Here is a 23,892-nt window from a genome sequence, read left to right on the forward strand (position 1 = left end):
AATACTGTGCCAGGGTAATACTGTGCCAGGGTAATACTGTGTCAGGGTAATACTGTACCTGTTAATGCTGGACTCTCTCTGTCTGTGCCAGGGTAATACTGTGCCAGGGTAATACTGTGCCAGGGTAATACTGTATCTGTTAATGCTGGACTCTCTGTCTGTGCCAGGGTAATACTGTGCCTGTTAATGCTGGACTCTCTGTCTGTGCCAGGGTAATACTGTGCCTGTTAATGCTGGACTCTCTGTGTCTGTGCCAGGGTGATGCTGTGACTGCTGGACTCTCTCTGTGTGTCAGGGTAATGCTGTACCTGTTAATGCTGGACTCTCTGTGTGTCAGGGTAATGCTGTACCTGTTAATGCTGGACTCTCTGTGTCTGTGCCAGGGTAATACTGTGCCAGGGTAATACTGTGCCAGGGTATTACTGTGCCAGGGTAATGCTGTACCTGTTAATGCTGGACTCTGTGTGTGAGGTTAGCGGTGGTTTTCTCTGTGGGAATGTTTGTGATGCAGCCAATGTATTCAAGCAGTGAAATGGTGTTGAACTATGTATGGCTGTACGGTGGTATGGTGGTATGGTGGTATGGTGGTATGGCTGTACGGTGGTATGGTGGTATGGTGGTGGTACGGTGGTATGGCTGTACGGTGGTATGGCTGTACGGTGGTATGGCTGTACGGTGGTATGGCTGTACGGTGGTATGGCTGTACGGTGGTATGGTGGTATGGCTGTACGGTGGTATGGTGGTATGGTGGTATGGTGGTGGTACGGTGGTATGGCTGTACGGTGGTATGGCTGTACGGTGGTATGGTGGTGGTACGGTGGTATGGCTGTACGGTGGTATGGCTGTACGGTGGTATGGCTGTACGGTGGTATGGCTGTACGGTGGTATGGTGGTATGGCTGTATGGTGGTATGGCTGTACGGTGGTATGGCTGTACGGTTGTATGGCTGTACGGTGGTATGGTGGTGGTACGGTGGTATGGCTGTACGGTGGTATGGCTGTACGGTGGTATGGCTGTACGGTGGTATGGCTGTACGGTGGTATGGTGGTATGGTGGTGGTACGGTGGTATGGCTGTACGGTGGTATGGCTGTACGGTGGTATGGCTGTACGGTGGTATGGTGGTATGGTGGTATGGTGGTGGTACGGTGGTATGGCTGTACGGTGGTATGGTGGTATGGTGGTATGGTGGTATGGTGGTATGGCTGTACGGTGGTATGGCTGTACGGTGGTATGGTGGTATGGTGGTATGGTGGTATGGTGGTATGGTGGTATGGTGGTGGTACGGTGGTATGGCTGTACGGTGGTATGGCTGTACGGTGGTATGGCTGTACGGTGGTATGGCTGTACGGTGGTATGGTGGTATGGTGGTATGGTGGTGGTACGGTGGTATGGTGGTATTGTGGTATGGTGGTGGTACGGTGGTATGGCTGTACGGTGGTATGGTGGTATGGTGGTATGGTGGTATGGTGGTATGGTGGTATGGTGGTGGTACGGTGGTATGGCTGTACGGTGGTATGGCTGTACGGTGGTATGGCTGTACGGTGGTATGGTGGTATGGTGGTATGGTGGTATGGTGGTATGGCTGTACGGTGGTATGGTGGTATGGTGGTATGGTGGTGGTACGGTGGTATGGCTGTACGGTGGTACGGTGGTATGGTGGTATGGCTGTACGGTGGTATGGCTGTACGGTGGTATGGTGGTATGGTGGTATGGCTGTACGGTGGTATGGCTGTACGGTGGTATGGCTGTACGGTGGTATGGTGGTATGGTGGTGAAAATGGTGGTGGTACGGTGGTATGGTGGTATTGTGGTATGGTGGTGATGCGGTGGTATGGTGGTGTGGTGGTATGGTGGTATGGTGGTGTGGTGGTGCGGTGGTGCGGTTGGTGCGGTGGCACGGTGGTATGGTGGTATGGTGAACGGTGGTATGGTGGTACGGTGGTATGGTGGTATGGCTATAACGATGTGATGCGGTGGCGACGGATCGGCCGGCACGGCGATCTATGGCGGCTGCGTGCTGATGCGGTGGTATGGTGGTGGTATGGTGGTACGGTGGTGTGGTGGTATGGTGGTATGGTGGTGTGGTGGTATGGTGGTACGGTGGTATGGTGGTATGGTGGTATGGTGGTGGCACGGTGGTATGGTGAGTGCGGTGGTATGGTGGTTGGTATGGTGGTGTCATTGTGGTATGGTGGTACGGTGGTGATGCGGTGAGTGCGGTGGTATGGTGGTGGCACGGTGAGTGCGGTGGTATGGTGGTGTGGTGGTATGGTGGCAATTAACGCGGTGATGCGGTGGTATGGTGGTATGGTGGTACAGTGGTACGGTGGCATGCGGCGGTATGCGGTGAAATGGTGCGGTGGTATGGTGGTATGGTGGTGGTATGGTGGTACGGTGGTATGGTGGTGCGGTGGTATGGTGGTGTGGTGGTATGATGGTGGCGCACGGTGGTATGGTGGTACAGTGATGCGATGGTACGGCGGTGAGTCTGATGGTGCGGTGGTATGGTGGTATGGTGGTGGTATGGTGGTGCGGTGGTATGGTGGTACGGTGGTATGGTGGTGTGGTGGTATGGTGAGTACGGCTGATGCGGTGGTATGGTGGTACAGTGGTGCGGTGAATGCGCCCCGATGCGGTGCGATGGTGTCTGGTGGTATGGTGGTATGGTGGTGGTATGGTGGTGCGGTGAGTGCGGTGGTGTGGTGGTATGGTGGTATGGTGGAAGTATGGTGGTGCGGTGAAATGCGGTGGTATGGCATGCGTGGTACGGTGGTATGGTGAGTGCGAGATGCGGTGAGTACGGTGGTAATGCGGTGATGCGGTGGTATGGTGGTGTGGTGGTACGGTGAGTGCGGTGCGGCCCGTGCAGTGTGCGGTGGTATGGTGAATGCGGTGGTATGGTGGTATGGTGGTGGTATGGTGGTGGTATGGTGAGTACGGTAGTAGGTGGTATGGTGGTGTGGTGGTATGGTGGTATGGTGGTACGGTGGTATGGCTGTACGGTGGTATGGTGGTACGGTGGTATGGTGGTGGTATGGTGGTACGGTAGTACGGTGGTATGGTGGTAGTATGGTGGTATGGTGGTAGTATGGTGGTATGGTGGTACGGTGGTATGGTGGTATGGTGGTATGGTGGTACGGTGGTACGGTGGTATGGTGGTACGGTGGTATGGCTGTACGGTGGTACGGTGGTATGGTGGTACGGTGGTATGGTGGTGGTATGGTGGTACGGTAGTACGGTGGTATGGTGGTAGTATGGTGGTATGGTGGTAGTATGGTGGTATGGTGGTACGGTGGTATGGTGGTACGGTGGTACGGTGGTATGGTGGTATGGTGGTACGGTGGTATGGCTGTACGGTGGTATGGTGGTACGGTGGTATGGTGGTGGTATGGTGGTACGGTAGTACGGTGGTATGGTGGTATGGTGGTACGGTGGTATGGTGGTATGGTGGTATGGTGGTACGGTGGTACGGTGGTATGGTGGTACGGTGGTATGGCTGTACAGTGGTACGGTGGTATGGTGGTACGGTGGTATGGTGGTGGTATGGTGGTACGGTAGTACGGTGGTATGGTGGTAGTATGGTGGTATGGTGGTAGTATGGTGGTATGGTGGTACGGTGGTATGGTGGTACGGTGGTATGGTGGTATGGTGGTATGGTGGTATGGTGGTATGGTGGTATGGTGGTGGTATTGGTATGGCTGTGCGGTGGTATGGCTGTACGGTGGTATGGCTGTATAGTGGTATGGCTGTCTTGGTGGTATGGTGGTATGGTGGTATGGTGGTGATACGGTGGTATGGTGGTATTGTGGTATGGTGGTGAGTACGGTGGTATGGCTGTACGGTGGTATGGTGGTATGGTGGTATGGTGGTATGGTGGTATGGTGGTATGGTGGTGATGCGGTGGTATGGCTATGCGGTGGTATGGCTGTGCGGTGGTATGGCTGTGCGATTGGTATGGTGGTATGGTGGTATGGTGGTATGGTGGTATGGCTGTGCGGTGGTATGGTGGTATGGTGGTATGGTGGTGGTGCGGTGGTATGGCTGTACGGTGGTGCGGTGGTATGGTGGTATGGCTGTCATGCGGTGGTATGGCTGTCACGGTGGTATGGTGGTATGGTGGTATGGCTGTGCGGTGGTATGGCTATGCGGTGGTATGGCTATGCGGTGGTATGGTGGTATGGTGGTATGGTGGTGGTATTGGTGGTATGGTGGTATTGTGGTATGGTGGTGATACGATTGGTATGGTGGTATGGTGGTGTGGTGGTGACGGTGGGTGTGCGATTGGTGCGGTGCACGGTGGTATGGTGGTATGGTGGTACGGTGGTATGGTGGTGAAATGGTGGTATGGTGGTATGGCTGTACGGTGGTGCGGTGGTTCTGCGGTATGCGGATGCGGCGGTATGGCGTATGGTGATCTGGTGATGTGGTATGGTGGTGGTATGGTGGTACGGTGGTGTGGTGGTATGGTGGTATGGTGGTGTGGTGGTATGGTGGTACGGTGGTATGGTGGTATGGTGGTATGGTGGTGGTGCGGTGGTATGGTGGTGCGGTGGTATGGTGGTTGGTATGGTGGTGTCGTGGTATGGTGAGTACGGTGGTGAAATACGGTGGTGCGGTGGTATGGTGGTGAGTGCGGTGGTTGGTATGGTGGTGTGGTGGTATGGTGATGCGGCGATGCGGTGGTATGGTGGTATGGTGGTACAGTGGTACGGTGGTACGCGCGTAGGCGGTCTGTGATGATACGGTGGTATGGTGGTATGGTGGTGGTATGGTGAGTACGGTGGTATGGTGGTGCGGTGGTGTGGTGGTATGATGGTATGCGGTGGTATGGTGGGTACAGTGGCATTGGCACGGCGTGGTCTGATTGATGCGGTGGTATGGTGGTATGGTGGTGGTATGGTGGTACGGTGGTATGGTGGTACGGTGGTATGGTGGTGTGGTGGTATGGTGGTACGGCGGTACGGTGGTATGGTGGTACAGTGGTACGGTGGTACGGCGGTACGGCGGTACGGTGGTACGGTGGTATGGTGGTATGGTGGTGGTATGGTGGTACGGTGGTACGGTGGTGTGGTGGTATGGTGGTACGGTGGTATGGTGGTACGGTGGTATGGTGGTATGGTGGTATGGTGGTATGGTGGTATGGTGGTGGTACGGTGGTATGGCTGTACGGTGGTATGGCTGTACGGTGGTATGGCTGTACGGTGGTATGGCTGTACGGTGGTATGGTGGTATGGTGGTATGGTGGTGGTACGGTGGTATGGTGGTATTGTGGTATGGTGGTGGTACGGTGGTATGGCTGTACGGTGGTATGGTGGTATGGTGGTATGGTGGTATGGTGGTATGGTGGTATGGTGGTGGTACGGTGGTATGGCTGTACGGTGGTATGGCTGTACGGTGGTATGGCTGTACGGTGGTATGGTGGTATGGTGGTATGGTGGTATGGTGGTATGGCTGTACGGTGGTATGGTGGTATGGTGGTATGGTGGTACGGTGGTATGGTGGTACGGTGGTATGGCTGTACAGTGGTACGGTGGTATGGTGGTACGGTGGTATGGTGGTGGTATGGTGGTACGGTAGTACGGTGGTATGGTGGTAGTATGGTGGTATGGTGGTAGTATGGTGGTATGGTGGTACGGTGGTATGGTGGTACGGTGGTATGGTGGTATGGTGGTATGGTGGTATGGTGGTATGGTGGTATGGTGGTGGTGCGGTGGTATGGCTGTCGCGATTGGTATGGCTGTATGGTGGTATGGCTATGCGATGGTATAGCTGATGATTGGTATGGTGGTATGGTGGTATGGTGGTGGTAGATGGTATGGTGGTATTGTGGTATGGTGGTGATGATGGTGGTATGGCTGTAATACGGTGGTATGGTGGTATGGTGGTATGGTGGTATGGTGGTATGGTGGTGGTACGGTGGTATGGCTGTACGGTGGTATGGCTGTACGGTGGTATGGCTGTACGGTGGTATGGTGGTATGGTGGTATGGTGGTATGGTGGTATGGCTGTACGGTGGTATGGTGGTATGGTGGTATGGTGGTGATGGTGGTATGGCTGTCATGGTTGATGCGGTGGTATGGTGGTATGGCTGCACGGTGGTATGGCTGTACGGTGGTATGGTGGTATGGTGGTATGGCTGTACGGTGGTATGGCTGTACGGTGGTATGGCTGTACGGTGGTATGGTGGTATGGTGGTATGGTGGTGGTACGGTGGTATGGTGGTATTGTGGTATGGTGGTGGTACGGTGGTATGGTGGTGTGGTGGTATGGTGGTATGGTGGTGTGGTGGTACGGTGGTACGGTGGTACGGTGGCACGGTGGTATGGTGGTATGGTGGTACGGTGGTATGGTGGTACGGTGGTATGGTGGTATGGCTGTACGGTGGTACGGTGGTACGGCGGTACGGCGGTACGGCGGTATGGCGGTACGGCGGTACGGTGGTATGGTGGTGGTATGGTGGTACGGTGGTGTGGTGGTATGGTGGTATGGTGGTGTGGTGGTATGGTGGTACGGTGGTATGGTGGTATGGTGGTATGGTGGTGGTACGGTGGTATGGTGGTACGGTGGTATGGTGGTTGGTATGGTGGTGTCGTGGTATGGTGGTACGGTGGTGGTACGGTGGTACGGTGGTATGGTGGTGGTACGGTGGTACGGTGGTATGGTGGTGTGGTGGTATGGTGGTACGGCGGTACGGTGGTATGGTGGTATGGTGGTACAGTGGTACGGTGAGTACGGCATGCGGTGGTACAATGAACGGTGGTATGGTGGTATGGTGGTGGTATGGTGGTACGGTGGTATGGTGGTACGGTGGTATGGTGGTGTGGTGGTATGATGGTACGGCGGTACGGTGGTATGGTGGTACAGTGGTACGGTGGTACGCGTACGGTGCGGTGGTGCGTGGTATGGTGGTATGGTGGTGGTATGGTGATGCGGTGGTATGGTGAGTATAGTGATGCGGTGGTATGGTGGTATGGTGGTACAGTGGTACGGTGAGTGATGATGCGGCGGTATAGTGATGCGGTGGTATGGTGGTATGGTGATACGGTGGTATGGTGAGTATGGTGGTATGGTGGTGTGGTGGTATGATGGTAGGTGATATGGTGGTATGGTGGTACAGTGGTGCGGTGGTGGTACGGTGCGGTGTGCTGGTATGGTGGTATGGTGGTATGGTGGTGGTATGGTGAATGCGGTGGTATGGTGGTGCGGTGGTATGGTGGTGTGGTGGTATGGTGATGGTATGCGGTGGTATGGTGGTACAGTGATGCGGTGATGCAGTGATGCAAGCCGTGCGGTGAACGGTGGTATGGTGGTATGGTGGTGGTATGGTGGTGCGGTGGTGCGGTGGTGTGGTGGTATGGTGAGTATGGTGGTATGGTGATGCGGTGGTATGGTGGTATGGTGGTATGGTGGTATGGTGGTATGGTGGTATGGTGGTGAAATGCGGTGGTATGGCTGTACGGTGGTATGGCTGTGATGGTATGGCTATGCGGTGGTATGGCTGGTGGTGGTATGGTGGTATGGTGGTATGGTGGTGAGTACGGTGGTATGGTGGTATTGTGGTATGGTGGTGGTACGGTGGTATGGCTGTACGGTGGTATGGTGGTATGGTGGTATGCTGGTATGGTGGTATGGTGGTATGGTGGTGATGCGTGGTATGGCTGTGCGGTGGTATGGCTGTGCGGTGGTATGGCTATGCGGTGGTATGGTGGTATGGTGGTATGGTGGTATGGTGGTATGGCTGCACGGTGGTATGGTGGTATGGTGGTATGGTGGTGAATGCGGTGGTATGGCTGATGCGGTGGTATGGTGGTATGGTGGTATGGCTGTGCACGGTGGTATGGCTACGGTGGTATGGTGGTATGGTGGTATGGCTGTGCGATTGGTATGGCTGGGTATGGTATGGCTGTACGGTGGTATGGTGGTATGGTGGTATGGTGGTGGTAGTGGTATGGTGGTATTGTGGTATGGTGGTGAGTGCGGTGGTATGGTGGTGTGGTGGTATGGTGGTATGGTGGTGTGGTGAATACGGTGATACGGTGGTACGGGTGTACGGTGGTATGGTGGTATGGTGGTACGGTGGTATGGTGAATACGGTGGTATGGTGGTATGGCTGTACGGTGATGCATGGTATAGTGATGATGGTATGGTATACGCGGTGCGGTGGTATGGTGGTGGTATGGTGGTACGGTGGTGTGGTGGTATGGTGGTATGGTGGTGTGGTGGTATGGTGGTACGGTGGTATGGTGGTATGGTGGTATGGTGGTGGTACGGTGGTATGGTGGTACGGTGGTATGGTGGTTGGTATGGTGGTGTCGTGGTATGGTGGTACGGTGGTGGTACGGTGGTACGGTGGTATGGTGGTGGTACGGTGGTACGGTGGTATGGTGGTGTGGTGGTATGGTGGTACGGCGGTACGGTGGTATGGTGGTATGGTGGTACAGTGGTACGGTGGTACGGCGGTACGGCGGTACGGTGGTACGGTGGTATGGTGGTATGGTGGTGGTATGGTGGTACGGTGGTATGGTGGTACGGTGGTATGGTGGTGTGGTGGTATGATGGTACGGCGGTACGGTGGTATGGTGGTACAGTGGTACGGTGGTATGCGGTGATGCGTGATGCGGTGGTGATGCGGTGGTATGGTGGTATGGTGGTGGTATGGTGGTAGGTGGTAGTATGGTGAATGCGGTGGTATGGTGGTGTGGTGGTATGGTGGTACGGCGGTACGGTGGTATGGTGGTACAGTGGTACGGTGGTACGGCGGTACGGCGGTACGGTGGTACGGTGGTATGGTGGTATGGTGGTGGTATGGTGGTACGGTGGTACGGTGGTGTGGTGGTATGGTGGTATGGTGGTGGTATGGTGGTGGGTGGCATGCGTGGTGATGCGGCTGTGCGGTGATACGGTGGTATGGTGGTGGTGGTGGTATGGTGAAATACATGTGGTGATGCGTGATGCGGTGGTATGGTGGTGGGTGGTGGTGGTGTACGGTGATGCAGCGTGCGGTGGTGATGCGGTGGTATGGTGGTACGGTGGTATGGTGGTATGGTGGTGGTATGGTGGTGGTATGGTGGTACGGTAGTAAGGTGGTATGGTGGTGTGGTGGTATGGTGGTATGGTGGTACGGTGGTATGGCTGTACGGTGGTATGGTGGTACGGTGGTATGGTGGTGGTATGGTGGTATGGTGAATGCGGTGGTATGGTGGTAGTATGGTGGTATGGTGGTAGTATGGTGGTATGGTGATACGGTGGTATGGTGGTATGGTGGTATGGTGAGTGGGTGATACGGTGGTATGGTGATGCGGTGGTATGGCTGTCACGGTGGCGGTGGTATGGTGGTACGGTGGTATGGTGGTGGTATGGTGGTATGGTGATGCGGTGGTATAATGGTAGTATGGTGGTATGGTGGTAGTATGGTGGTATGGTGATGCGGTGGTATGGTGGTACGGTGGTACGGTGGTATGGTGGTATGGTGATGCGGTGATTGTATGGCTGTGGTGGTATGTGATGGGTGGTATGGTGGTGGTATGGTGGTATGGTGAATGCGGTGGTATGGTGGTATGGTGAGTATGGTATGGTGGTATGGTGGTATGGTGGTGATGCGGTGGTATGGTGGTGGTGGTATGGCTGTGGGTGAGTACGGTGGTATGGTGGCACGGTGGTATGGTGGTGGTATGGTGGTGCGGTGATGCGGTGGTATGGTGGTAGTATGGTGGTATGGTGGTAGTATGGTGGTATGGTGAGTGCGATGGTATGGTGGTGCGGTGATACGGTGGTATGGTGGTATGGTGATGCGGTGGTATGGCTGCACGGTGGTATGGTGAATGGTGGTATGGTGGTGGTATGGTGGTGCGGTGATGCGGTGGTATGGTGGTATGGTGAAATGCGGTGGTATGGTGGTATGGTGGTATGGTGAGTGCGGTGAAATACGGTGGTATGGTGATACGGTGGTATGGCTGTGCGGTGATGCGGTGGTATGGTGGTATGGTGGTATGGTGGTGGTATGGTGATGCGGTGATGCGGTGGTATGGTGGTAGTATGGTGGTATGGTGGTAGTATGGTGGTATGGTGAGTACGGTGGTATGGTGGTGCGGTGATACGGTGGTATGGTGGTATGGTGAGTACGGTGGTATGGCTGTACGGTGGTATGGTGATACGGTAGGTATGGTGGTGGTATGGTGGCAACGGTGCGGTGATGCGGTGGTATGGTGGTAGTATGGTGGTATGGTGGTAGTATGGTGGTATGGTGGTACGGTGGTATGGTGGTATGGTGGTATGGTGAGTGCGGTGATGCGGTGGTATGGTGAGTGCGGTGGTATGGCTGTGGGTGGTGCGGTGGTATGGTGGTGGTGGTATGGTGGTGGTATGGTGGGTGCGGTGGTACGGTGGTATGGTGGTGAGTATGGTGGTATGGTGGTAGTATGGTGGTATGGTGGTACGGTGGTATGGTGGTACGGTGGTACGGTGGTATGGTGGTATGGTGGTATGGTAAGGTGGTATGGTGGTACGGTGGTATGGTGGTGTGGTGGTATGGTGGTATGGTGGTATGGTGGTGGTACGGTGGTATGGTGGTACGGTGGTACGGTGGTATGGTGGTATGGTGGTATGGTGGTGGTATGGTAGTACGGTGGTACGGTGGTACGGTGGTACGGTGGTATGGTACGGTGGTATGGTGGTACGGTGGTATGGTGGTATGGTGGTACGGTGGTATGGTGGTACGGTGGTACGGTGGTATGGTGGTATGGTGGTATGGTACGGTGGTATGGTGGTACGGTGGTACGGTGGTATGGTGGTATGGTGGTATGGTGGTGGTATGGTGGTATGGTGGTGGTATGGTAGTACGGTGGTACGGTGGTATGGTGGTATGGTGGTACGGTGGTACGGTGGTATGGTGGTATGGTGGTGTGGTGGTATGGTGGTATGGTGGTATGGTGGTGGTACGGTGGTACGGTGGTACGGTGGTATGGTGGTATGGTGGTGGTATGGTGGTACGGTGGTATGGTGGTATGGCTATGCGGTCTGCGGTGGTATGGTGGTGCGGTGATACGGTGATGCGGTGGTATGGTGGTATGGTGGTGGTATGGTGGTATGGTGGTGGTATGGTAGTATAGTGATGCGGTGGTATGGTGGTATGGTGGTGCGGTGATGCGGTGGTATGGTGGTATGGTGGTGTGGTGGTATGGTGGTATGGTGGTATGTTGGTGAGTGCGGTGGTACGGTGGTATGGTGGTATGGTGGTGGTATGGTGGTACGGTGGTATGGTGGTATGGCTGTACGGGGGTACGGTGGTATGGTGGTACGGTGGTACGGTGGTATGGTGGTATGGTGGTACGGTGGTATGGTGGTATGGTGGTACGGTGGTGGTACGGAGGGTACGGTGGTATGGTGGTATGGTGGTACGGTGGAACGGTGGTACGGTGGTATGGTGGCACGGTGGTATGGTGGTACGGTGGTATGGTACAGTGGTATGGTCGTACGGTGGTATGGTGGTATGGTGATGCGGTGGTATGGTGGTGATGCGGTGGTATGGTGGTATGGTGTTGAGATGCGGTTGTATGGTGAATGCGGTGAGTGCGGTGGTATGGTGGTGGTGACGGTGGTATGGTGGTGTGGTGGTATGGTGGTGTACGGTGGTATGGTGGTATGGTGGTATGGTGGTGATGCGGTGGTATGGTGGTGCGGTGGTATGGTGGTTGGTATGGTGGTGTCGTGGTATGGTGGTACGGTGGTACGGTGGTATGGTGGTGGTGCGATTGGTATGGTGGTGTGGTGGTATGGTGGTATGGTGGTATGGTGGTGTGGTGGTATGGTGGTATGGTGGTATGGTGGTGGTACGGTGGTATGGTGGTGCGGTGAGTACGGTGGTATGGTGGTATGGTGGTATTGTGGTGGTATGGTGGTATATGGTGGTATTGGTATGGTGGTATGGTGGTATGGTGGTGGTATGGGTGGTATGGTGATGGTGGTATGGTGGTTGGTGGTGGTGGTGGTATGGTGAATGGTGGTGCGTATGGTGGTATGGTGGTATGGTGGTATGGTGGTGCGAAATACGGTGGTATGGTGGTATGGTGGTATGGTGGTATGGTGGTATAGTGGTGCGGTGGTATGGTGGTATGGTGGTATGGTGGTGATGGTGGTATGGTGGTGGTATGGTGGTTGGTGGTATGGTGGTGTGGTGGTATGGTGGTATCGTGGTATGGTGGTATGGTGGTATGGTGGTGGTATGGTGGTGCGGTGGTGCGGTGGTGGGTGGTGGTATGGTGGTATGGTGGTATGGTGGTATGGTGGTATGGTGGTATGGTGGTGGTGGAGCGGTGGTATGGTGGTATGGTGGTGGTATGGTGGTGATGCGGTGGTATGGTGGTATGGTGGTATGGTGGTATGGTGGTGGTACGGTGGTGGTGGTGGTGGTATGTGGTGGTGTGGTGGTATGGTGGTGTGGTGGTATGGTGGTATGGTGGTATGGTGGTGTGGTGGTATGGTGGTATGGTGGTATGGTGGTGAATGCGGTGGTATGCGTGGTATGGTGGTACGGTGGTATGGTGGTATGGTGGTATGGTGGTAGTGGTGGTATGGTGATGCACGGTGGTGATGCGGTGGTGGTGGTGGTGGTACGGTGGTATGGTGGTGTGGTGGTATGGTGGTATGGTGGTATGGTGGTATGGTGGTGGTATGGTGGTATGGTGGTATGGTGGTGGTACGGTGGTATGGTGGTATGGTGGTATGGTGGTATGGTGGTATGGTGGTATGGTGGTGTATGGTGGTATGGTGGTACGGTGGTATGGTGGTATGGTGGTATTGGTGGTATGGTGGTGGTATGGTGGTCGGTGATACGGTGGTATGGTGGAATGGTGGTATGGTGGTGGTATGGTGGTATGGTGAGTGCGGTGGTATGGTGGTACGGTGGTACGGTGGTATGGTGGTATGGTGGTGGTATGGTGGTATGGTGGTATGGTGGTATGGTGGTGGTACGGTGGTATGGTGGTATGGTGGTGCGGTGGTATGGTGGTATGGTGGTATTGTGGTGGTATGTGGTATGGTGGTATGGTGGTGGTACGGTGGTATGGTGGAATGGTGGTATGGTGGTTGGTATGGTGGTGTCGTGGTATGGTGGTACGGTGGTGGTCGGTGGTGACGGTGGTATGGTGGTGGTTGTGGTGGTATGGTGGTATGGTGGTATCTGTGGTGGTATGGTGGTATGGTGGTGTGGTGGTATGGTGGTATGGTGGTATGGTGGTGGTGGTGGTATGGTGGTATGGTGGTATGGTGGTATGGTGGTACGGTGGTGGTGATACGGGTGGGTGGTATGGTGGTATGGTGAGTATGGTGGTGGTGGTATGGTGGTACAGTGGTATGGTGGTGGTATGGTGGTACGGTGAATGGTAGTGATGGTGGTGATGGTGGCATGGCTGTATGGTGGTATGGTGGCGGTGGTGGTGGTGGTGTGGTGGTATGGTGGTGCGGTGGTGCGGTGGTGTGGTGGTATGGTGGTATGGTGGTGTGGTGGTGGTGGTATGCAGTGGTGGCGTGGTGGTGGTATGGTGGTATGGTGATGGTGGTGATGGTGGTATGGTGGTATGGTGGTGGTATGGTGGTATGGTGGTATGGTATGGCTGGTGGTATGGTGGTATGGTGGTGTGGTGGTGGTACGGTGAGGTATGGTGGTATGGTGGTGATGGTGGTATGGTGGTATGGTGGTATGGTGGTGGTATGGTGGTATGGTGGTACAGTGGTATGGTGGTATGGTGGTATGGTGGTATGGTGGTATGGTGGTGTGGTGGTATGGTGGTATGGTGGTATGGTGGTGGTATGGTGGTATGGTGGTATGGTGGTGGTATGGTGGTGGTGATGGTGGTATCGGTGGTATGGTGGTATGGTGGTATGGTGGTGAGTATGGTGGTATGGTGGTGGTGGTATGTGGTGGTATGGTGGTATGGTGGTGCGGTGAGTGCGGTGGTATGGTGGTATGGTGGTATTGTGGTAGTATGGTGGTATGGTGGTATGGTGGTATGGTGGTGGTGGTATGGTGGTATGGTGGTGGTGGTATGGTGGTATGGTGGTGGCGGTGGTATGGTGGTATGGTGGTGGTGGTGGTGGTATGGTGGTGGTGGTGGTATGGTGGTTGGTATGGTGGTATGGTGGTGCGGTGGTATGGTGGTATGGTGGTGGTATGGTGGTATGGTGGTGGTGGTGGTGGTGGTGGTGGTGCGGTGATGCGGTGGTATGGTGGTATGGTGGTGTGGTGGTATGGTGGTATGGTGGTATGGTGGTGTGGTGGTATGGTGGTATGGTGGTATGGTGGTGAATGCGGTGGTATGGTGATGACGGTGGTGGTGGTGGTATGGTGGTATGGTGGTGGTATGGTGGTATGGTGGTGGTATGGTGGTATGGTGGTGGTATGGTGGTGGTGGTATGGTGGTATAAGTAGGCTGTGCGTGGTATGGTGGTATGGTGGTATGGCTGGTAGTGCGTGGTATGGTGGTATGGTGGCGGTGGTGGTATGGTGGTATGGTGTGGCAGTGGTAGGTGATGGCACAGTGAGTACGGTGGTATGGTGGTATGGTGGTATGGTGGTGGTGGTATAGTGGTGGTATGGTGGTATGGTGCGAGTGATGGTGTGCGGTGGTATGGTGGTATGGTGGTATGGTGGTGGTAGTGGTGTGGTGGTATGGTGGTATGGTAGTATGGTGGTACGATGGTATGGTGGTGCGATGGTATGGTGGTACAGTGGTATGGTGTATGGTGGTATGGCTGTCTGGTGGTATGCGTGGTGCGGTGGTATGGTGGTATGGTGGTATGGTGGCGGTGGTGGTGGTGGTATGGTGGTATGGTGGTATGGTGGTGATGGTGGTATAGTGGTGTGGTACGTAGTGGTGGTATGGTGGTACGGTGGTACGGTGGTGTGGTGGTATGGTGGTATGGTGGTGGTATGGTGGTACGGTAGTAAGGTGGTATGGCTGTACGGTGGTATGGTGGTATGGTGGTGTGGTGGTATGGTGGTACGGTGGTATGGTGGTATGGTGGTATGGTGGTGTGGTGGTATGGTGGTATGGTGGTGGTACGGTGGTACGGTGGTATGGTGGTACGGTGTTATGGTGGTATGGTGGTATGGTGGTACGGTGGTACGATGGTATGGTGGTACAGTGGTACGGTAGTACGGTGGTATGGCTGTACGGTGGTACGGTGGTACGGTGGTACGGTGGTATGGTGGCATGGCTGTACGGTGGTATGGTGGTATGGTGGTATGGTGGTGGTATGGTGGTGGTACGGTGGTATCGTGGTATGGTAGTATGGTGGTATGGTGGTGGTACGGTGGTACGGTGGTGTGGTGGTGTGGTGGTATGGTGGTATGGTGGTATGGTGGTATGGTGGTGGTACGGTGGTATGGTGGTAAAGGTGGAACGGTGGTATGGTGGTACGGCGGTACGGTGGTATGGTGGTACGGTGGTACGGTGGTATGGTGGTATGGTGGTATGGTACGGTGGTATGGTGGTACGGTGGTACGGTGGTATGGTGGTACGGTGGTACGGTGGTATGGTGGTATGGTACGGTGGTATGGTGGTACGGTGGTACGGTGGTATGGTGGTGGTATGGTGGTATGGTGGTGTGGTGGTATGGTGGTATGGTGGTATGGTGGTACGGTGGTACGGTGGTATAGTGGTACGGTGGTATGGTGGTATGGTGGTACGGTGGTACGGTGGTGGTACGGTGGTACGGTGGTACGGTGGTATGGTGGTGTGGTGGTATGGTGGTATGGTGGTATGGTGGTGTGGTGGTATGGTGGTATGGTGGTATGGTGGTGGTACGGTGGTATGGTGGTACGGTGGTACGGTGGTATGGTGGTATGGTGGTATGGTGGTGGTACGGTGGTACGGTGGTATGGTGGTATGGTAGTATGGTGGTACGGTGGTATGGTGGTATGGTATGGTGGTACAGTGGTACGGTGAGTATGGCTATGGCTGGTGAGTGGTGGTATGGTGGCAGTGGTGGTGGTATGGTGGCATGGCTGTACGGTGGTATGGTGGTATGGTGGTATGGTGGTGGTATGGTGGTGGTACGGTGGTATCGTGGTATGGTGGTATGGTGGTATGGTGGTGGTACGGTGGTACGGTGGTACGGTGGTGTGGTGGTGTGGTGGTATGGTGGTATGGTGGTATGGTGGTATGGTGGTGGTACGGTGGTATGGTGGTATGGTGGAACGGTGGTATGGTGGTACGGCGGTACGGTGGTATGGTGGTACGGTGGTACGGTGGTATGGTGGTATGGTGGTATGGTACGGTGGTATGGTGGTACGGTGGTACGGTGGTATGGTGGTGGTACGGTGGTATGGTGGTGTGGTGGTATGGTGGTATGGTGGTATGGTGGTGGTATGGTGGTATGGTGGTATGGTGGTGGTATGGTGGTGGAGTGCGGTGGTATGGTGGTGGTGGTACGGTGGTATGGTGGAATGGTGATGGTGGTGGTGGTGGTATGGTGGTGGGTGGTGGTATGGTGGTATGGTGGTATGGTGGTGGTATGGTGGTATGGTGGTGGTGGTGGTGGGTGGTATGGTGGTGGTGGTGGTATGGTGGTGGTGGTGTGGTGGTATGGTGGTGGTGGTGGTACGGTGGTTGGTGGCACGGTGGTGATGGTGGTATGGTGGTATGGTGGTATGGTGGTATGGTGGTATGGTGGTGGTGGTGGTATGGTGGTATGGTGGTAGGTGGTATGGTGGTATGGTGGTGGTATGGTGGTGGTGGTGATGGTATGGTGGTATGGTGGTATGGTGGTGGTATGGTGGTATGGTGGTATGGTGGTATGGTGGTATGGTGGTATGGTGGTATGGTGGTGGTATGGTAGTATGGTGGTATGGTGGTATGGTGGTATGGTGGTGGTGGTACGGTGGTGTGGTGGTATGGTGGTATGGTGGTATGGTGGTATGGTGGTATGGTGGTATGGTGGTATGGTGGTATGGTGGTATGGTGGTGGTATGGTGGTATGGTGGTACGGTGGTATGGTGGTATGGTGGTATGGTGGTGGTATGGTGGTATGGTGGTATGGTGGTATGGCTGTGGGTGGTATGGTGAGTACGGTGATGGTGGTATGGTGGTATGGTGGTATGGTACAGTGGTATGGTGGTATGGTGGTATGGTGGTGGTATGGTGGTGAGTACGGTGGTATGGTGGTATGGTGGTACGGTGGTATGGTGGTATGGTGGTGGTATGGTGGTATGGTGGTATGGTGGTATGGTGGTATGGTGGTGGTATGGTGGTATGGTATGGTGGTATGGTGGTATGGTGGTATGGTGGTGCGGTGGTGGTATGGTGGTATGGTGGTATGGTGGTATGGTGGTGGTGGTATGGTGGTATGGTGGTATGGTGGTACGGTGGTATGGTGGTATGGTGGTGGTGATGGTGGTATGGTGGTATGGTGGTATGGTGGTAGTGGTGGTATGGTGGTATGGTGGTATGGTGGTGGTGATGGTATGGTGGTATGGTGGTGGGTGTGGTGGTATGGTGGTATGGTGGTATGATGGTGGTATGGTGGTACGGTGGTATGGTGGTATGGGTGGTATGGTGGTGGTGGTGGTGGTATGGTGGTATGGTGGTGTATGGTGGTATGGTGGTATGGTGGTATGGTGGTATGGTGGTATGGTGGTGGTGGTGGTATGGTGGTATGGTGGTATGGTGGTGGTGTGGTGGTATGGTGGTATGGTGGTATGGTGGTGGTGATGCGGTGGTGGTGGTGCGGTGGTATGGTGGTATGGTGGTATGGTGGTATGGTGGTATGGTACGGTGGTATGGTGGTACGGTGGTATGGTGGTGGTGGTGGTATGGTGGTATGGTGGTGGTATGGTGGTATGGTGGTGATGGTGGTATGGTGGTATGGTGGTGGTATGGTGGTGGTATGGTGGTACGGTGGTATGGTGGTATGGTGGTATGGTGGTATGGTGGTACGGTGGTATGGTGGTATGGTGGTACGGTGGTATGGTGGTATGGTGGTATGGTGGGTGGTGGTATGGTGGTATGGTGGTATGGTGGTGGTGGTGGTATGGTGGTATGGTGAGTACGGTGGTATGGTGGTATGGTGGTGGTATGGTGGTATGGTGGTATGGTGGTATGGTGGTGGTGGTGGTACGGTGGTATGGTGGTATGGTGGTATGGTGGTATGGTGGTGTGGTGGTATGGTGGTATGGTGGTATGGTGGTGGTACGGTGGTATGGTGGTACGGTGGTACGGTGGTATGGTGGTATGGTGGTATTGTGGTGGTATGGTGGTGGTATGGTAGTACGGTGGTACGGCGGTATGGTGGAATGGTGGTATGGTGGTGGTATGGTGGTACGGTAGTACGGTGGTATGGCTGGACGGTGGTACGGTGGTACGGTGTGGTGATATGGTGGTATGGTGGTATGGTGGTATGGTGAGTACGGTGGTATGGTGGTATGGTGGTATGGTGGTCGTACGGTGGTATGGTGGTATGGTGGTACGGTGGTACGGTGGTATAGTGGTACGGTGGTATGGTGGTATGGTGGTATGGTGGTATTGTGGTGGTATGGTGGTGGTATGGTAGTACGGTGGTACGGCGGTATGGTGGAATGGTGGTATGGTGGTGGTATGGTGGTACGGTAGTACGGTGGTATGGCTGGACGGTGGTACGGTGGTACGGTGGTACGGTGGTACGGTGGTATGGTGGTATGGTGGTACGGTGGTATGGTGGTATGGTGGTATGGTGGTGGTACGGTGGTATGGTGGTATGGTGGAACGGTGGTATGGTGGTACGGCGGTACGGTGGTATGGTGGTACGGTGGTACGGTGGTATGGTGGTATGGTGGTATGGTACGGTGGTATGGTGGTACGGTGGTACGGTGGTATGGTGGTGGTACGGTGGTATGGTGGTGTGGTGGTATGGTGGTATGGTGGTATGGTGGTAACGTGGTGGTATGGTGGTATGGTGGTATGGTGGTATGGTGGTATGGTGCTGTACGGTGGTATTGGTATGGTGGTATGGTGGTGGTATGGTGGTATGGTGGTGGTATGGTGGCAGTGGTATACGGTATGGTGGTATGGTGGTATGGTGGTGGTATGGTGGTATGGTGGTATGGTGGTATGGTGGTGCGGGTGGAACGGTGGTATGGTGGTGGCGATGGTGGCATGGTGTATGGTGGAATGGTGGTATGGTACGGGTGGTACGGTGGTATGGTGGTATGGTGGCACGGTGGTATGGTGGTATGGTGGTATGGTGGTATGGTGGTATGGTGGTGCGGTGGTATGGTGGTACGGTGGTATGGTGGTATGGTGGTGTGGTGGTATGGTGGTATGGTGGTATGGTGGTATGGTGGGTGGTATGGTGGTATGGTGGTACGGTGGTATGGTGGTATGGTGGTGGTATGGTAGTACGGTGGTACGGCGGTATGGTGGTATGGTGGTATGGTGGTGGTATGGTGGTACGGTGGTATGGTGGTATGGCTGTACGGTGGTATGGTGGTATGGTGGTGGTATGGTAGTACGGTGGTACGGTGGTACGGTGGTACGGTGGTACGGTGGTACGGTGGTGTGGTGGTATGGTGGTATGGTGGTATGGTGGTGGTACGGTGGTATGGTGGTATGGTGGTACGGTGGTATGGTGGTATGGTGGTGGTATGGTAGTAGTATGGTGAGTGCGTGGTATGGTGGTATGGTGGTATGGTGGTGGTATGGTGGTACGGTGGTATGGTGGTATGGCTGTACGGGGGTACGGTGGTATGGTGGTACGGTGGTACGGTGGTACGGTGGTATGGTGGTACGGTGGTACAGTGGTACGGTGGTATGGTGGTATGGTGGTATGGTGGTATTGTGGTCGTACGGTGGTATGGTGGTATGGTGGTACGGTGGTATGGTGGTATGGTGGTATTGTGGTAGTATGGTGGTATGGTGGTACGGTGGTATGGTGGTACGGTGGTACGGTGGTATGGTGGTATGGTGGTATGGTGGTATGGTGGTATGGTGGTATGGTATGGTGGTATGGTGGTACGGTGGTAATGCGTGGTATGGGTGGTATGGTGGTGGTATGGTGGTATGGTGGTAATGGTGGTGCGGTGGTATGGTGGTATGGTGGTACGGTGATGGTGGTATGGTGGTATGGTGGTATGGTGGTATGGTGGTGCGGTGGTATGGTGGTATGGTGGTACGGTGGTACGGTGGTATAGTGGTATGGTGGTATGGTGGTATGGTGGTACGGTGGTATGGTGGTGGTACGGTGGTATGGTGGTACGGTGGTATGGTGGTATGGTGGTATGGTGGTATGGTGGTATGGGTATGGTGGTATGGTGGTACGGTGGTATGGTGGTACGGTGGTATGGTGGTATGGTGATGGTGGTATGGTGGTACGGTGGTATGGTGGTATGGTGGTATGGTGGTATTGTGGTGGTATGGTGGTGGTATGGTAGTACGGTGGTACGGCGGTATGGTGGAATGGTGGTATGGTGGTGGTACGGTGGTACGGTGGTACGGTGGTACGGGGGTATGGTGGTATGGTGGTACGGTGGTATGGTGGTATGGTGGTATGGTGGTATGGTGGTCGTACGGTGGTATGGTGGTATGGTGGTACGGTGGTATGGTGGTATGGTGGTATGGTACGGTGGTATGGTGGTACGGTGGTACGGTAGTATGGTGGTGGTACGGTGGTATGGTGGTATGGTGGTATGGTGGTATGGTGGTGTGGTGGTATGGTGGTATGGTGGTATGGTGGTGGTACGGTGGTATGGTGGTACGGTGGTACGGTGGTATGGTGGTATGGTGGTACGGTGGTGTGGTGGTATGGTGGTATGGTGGTATGGTGGTGGTACGGTGGTATGGTGGTATGGTGGTACGGTGGTATGGTGGTATGGTGGTGGTATGGTAGTACGGTGGTACGGCGGTATGGTGGTATGGTGGTATGGTGGTGGTATGGTGGTACGGTGGTATGGTGGTATGGCTGTACGGTGGTATGGTGGTATGGTGGTGGTATGGTAGTACGGTATGGTGGTGGTGGTGGTACGGGTGGTGGTACGGTGGTGTGGTGGTATGGTGGTATGGTGGTATGGTGGTGGTACGGTGGTATGGTGGTATGGTGGTATGGTGGTATGGTGGTATGGTGGTGGTATGGTGAGTACGGTGGTACGGTGCGATGGTGGTATGGTGGTATGGTGGTGGTGGTATGGTGGTATGGTATGGTGGTATGGTGGTACGGGGTGGTATGGGTATGGTGGTATGGTGGTACGGTGGTATGGTGGTATGGGTGGTACAGTGGTGCGGTGGTATGGTGGTATGGTGGTATGGTGGTATTGTGGTGGTACGGTGGTATGGTGGTATGGTGGTACGGTGGTATGGTGGTATGGTGGTATTGTGGTAGTATGGTGGTATGGTGGTACGGTGGTATGGTGGTACGGTGGTACGGTGGTATGGTGGTACGGTGGTACGGTGGTATGGTGGTATGGTGGTATGGTACGGTGGTATGGTGGTACGGTGGTACGGTGGTATGGTGGTGGTATGGTGGTACGGTAGTACGGTGGTATGGCTGGTATGCGGTGGTATGGTGGTATGGTGGTACGGTGGTATGGTGGTATGGTGGTATGGTGGTATGGTGGTATGGTGGTATGGTGGTGGTATGGTGGTATGGTGGTATGGTGGTGTATGGTATAGTGGTACGGTGGTATGGTGGTATGGTGGTATGGTGGTATGGTGGTATATGGTGGTGGTGGTATGGTGGTATGGTGGTATGGTGGTATGGTGGTACGGTGGTATGGTGGTGGTATGGTGGTACGGTGGTATGGTGGTATGGTGGTATGGTGGTATGGTGGTGGTATGGTGGTGCGGTATGGTGGTATGGTGGTATGGTGGTATTGGGTGGTATGGTGGTGGTATGGTAGTATGGTGGTATATGGTGGAATGGTGGTATGGTGGTATGGTGGTACGGTGGTGGTGGGGGGTATGGTGGTATGGTGGTATGGTGGTATGGTGGTATGGTGGTATGGTGGTATGGTGGTACGGTGGTATGGTGGTATGGTGGTATGGTATGGTGGTATGGTGGTATGGTGGTGGTATAGTGGTGGTGGTATGGTAGTATGGTGGTGGTGGTGGTATGGTGGTGGTGGTGGTATGGTGGTATGGTGGTGTGGTGGTATGGTGGTATGGTGGTATGGTGGTGTATGGTATGGTGGTGCGGTGGTACGGTGGTATGGTGGTATGGTGGTATTGTGGTGGTATGGTGGTGGTGGTAGTGCGGTGGTATGGTGGTATGGTGGAATGGTGGTATGGTGGTGGTATGGTGGTATGGTATACGGTGGTATGGTGGTATGGTGGTACGGTGGTATGGTGGTATGGTGGTATGGGTGGTATGGTGGTACGGTGGTATGGTGGTATGGTGGTATGGTGGTGGTACGGTGGTATGGTGGTATGGTGGTACGGTGGTGATGGTGGTATGTGGTGGTGGTATGGTGGTATGGTGGTATGGTGGTATTGTGGTGGTATGGTGGTGGTATGGTAGTACGGTGGTATGGTGGTATGGTGGAATGGTGGTATGGTGGTGGTATGGTGGTGCGGTATGGTGGTATGGCTGGACGGTGGTGGTGCGGTGGTATGGTGGTATGGTGGTATGGTGGTACGGTGGTATGGTGGTATGGTGGTATGGTGGTATGGTGGTATGGTGGTATGGTGGTGGTGGTACGGTGGTATGGTGGTGGTATGGTGGTATGGTGGTATGGTGGTATGGTGGTGTGGTGGTGGTGGTGGTACGGTGGTATGGTGGTGGTACGGTGGTACGGTGGTGGTATGGTGGCATGGTATGGTGGCACGGTGGTGCGGTGGTATGGTGGTGGTGGTGGTATGGTGGTGTGGTGGTATGGTGGTATGGTGGTATGGTGGTGTGGTGGTATGGTGGTATGGTGGTAAAGGTGGTGGTATGGTGGTATGGTGGTACAGCGGTGCGGTGGTATGGTGGTATGGTGGTATGGTGGTGCTATGGTGGTATGGTGGTATGGTGGTATGGTGGTATGGTGGTATGGTGGTCGTACGGTGGTATGGTGGTATGGTGGTACGGTGGTATGGTGGTATGGTGGTATGGTACGGTGGTACGGTGGTATGGTGGTATGGTGGTATGGTGGTGTGGTGGTATGGTGGTATGGTGGTATGGTGGTGGTACGGTGGTATGGTGGTACGGTGGTACGGTGGTATGGTGGTATGGTGGTATTGTGGTGGTATGGTGGTGGTATGGTAGTACGGTGGTACGGCGGTATGGTGGAATGGTGGTATGGTGGTGGTATGGTGGTACGGTAGTACGGTGGTATGGCTGTATTGTGATGGTGGTACGGTGGTACGGTGGTATGGTGGTATGGTGGTACGGTGGTATGGTGGTATGGTGGTATGGTGGTATGGTGGTCGTACGGTGGTATGGTGGTATGGTGGTACGGTGGTACGGTGGTATAGTGGTACGGTGGTATGGTGGTATGGTGGTATGGTGGTATGGTGGTACGGTGGTGGTACGGTGGTACGGTGGTACGGTGGTATGGTGGTATGGTGGTACGGTGGTACGGTGGTATGGTACGGTGGTATGGTGGTACGGTGGTATGGTGGCATGGTGGTACGGTGGTATGGTGGTACGGTGGTACGGTGGTATGGTGGTACGGTGGTATGGTACGGTGGTATGGTGGTACGGTGGTATGGTGGTATTGTGGTGGTATGGTGGTGGTATGGTAGTACGGTGGTACGGCGGTATGGTGGAATGGTGGTATGGTGGTGGTATGGTGGTACGGTAGTACGGTGGTATGGCTGGACGGTGGTACGGTGGTACGGTTGTACGGTGGTACGGTGGTATGGTGGTATGGTGGTACGGTGGTATGGTGGTATGGTGGTATGGTGGTCGTACGGTGGTATGGTGGTATGGTGGTACGGTGGTACGGT

General features: G+C 54.7%; 2 protein-coding genes across 2 annotated transcripts; both read right to left on the reverse strand.

Annotated features, from left to right (window-relative positions):
* Positions 1-1,956: 1,956 nt before the first annotated feature.
* Positions 1,957-2,760, reverse strand: LOC135572383 (uncharacterized). Its single transcript, XM_065020075.1, has one exon. It carries the CDS (start codon positions 2,758-2,760, stop codon positions 1,957-1,959), a length of 804 nt encoding a protein of 267 aa, XP_064876147.1.
* Positions 2,761-7,691: 4,931 nt separating this feature from the next.
* Positions 7,692-8,939, reverse strand: LOC135572385 (uncharacterized). Its single transcript, XM_065020076.1, has one exon. It carries the CDS (start codon positions 8,937-8,939, stop codon positions 7,692-7,694), a length of 1,248 nt encoding a protein of 415 aa, XP_064876148.1.
* Between the last annotated feature and the right edge of the window lie 14,953 nt (positions 8,940-23,892).

The sequence above is a fragment of the Oncorhynchus nerka genome, linkage group LG7 (genome assembly GCF_034236695.1).
Source record: "Oncorhynchus nerka isolate Pitt River linkage group LG7, Oner_Uvic_2.0, whole genome shotgun sequence".
Classification (NCBI taxonomy): domain Eukaryota; kingdom Metazoa; phylum Chordata; class Actinopteri; order Salmoniformes; family Salmonidae; genus Oncorhynchus; species Oncorhynchus nerka.

Coding starts and splice junctions, on each gene's coding strand:
- LOC135572383 (XM_065020075.1), bottom strand. CDS start 2,760: ATGCCATACCACCGCATTTCACCGCACCACCATACTTCCACCATACCA.
- LOC135572385 (XM_065020076.1), bottom strand. CDS start 8,939: ATGTATTTCACCATACCACCACCACCACCATACCACCGTATCACCGCA.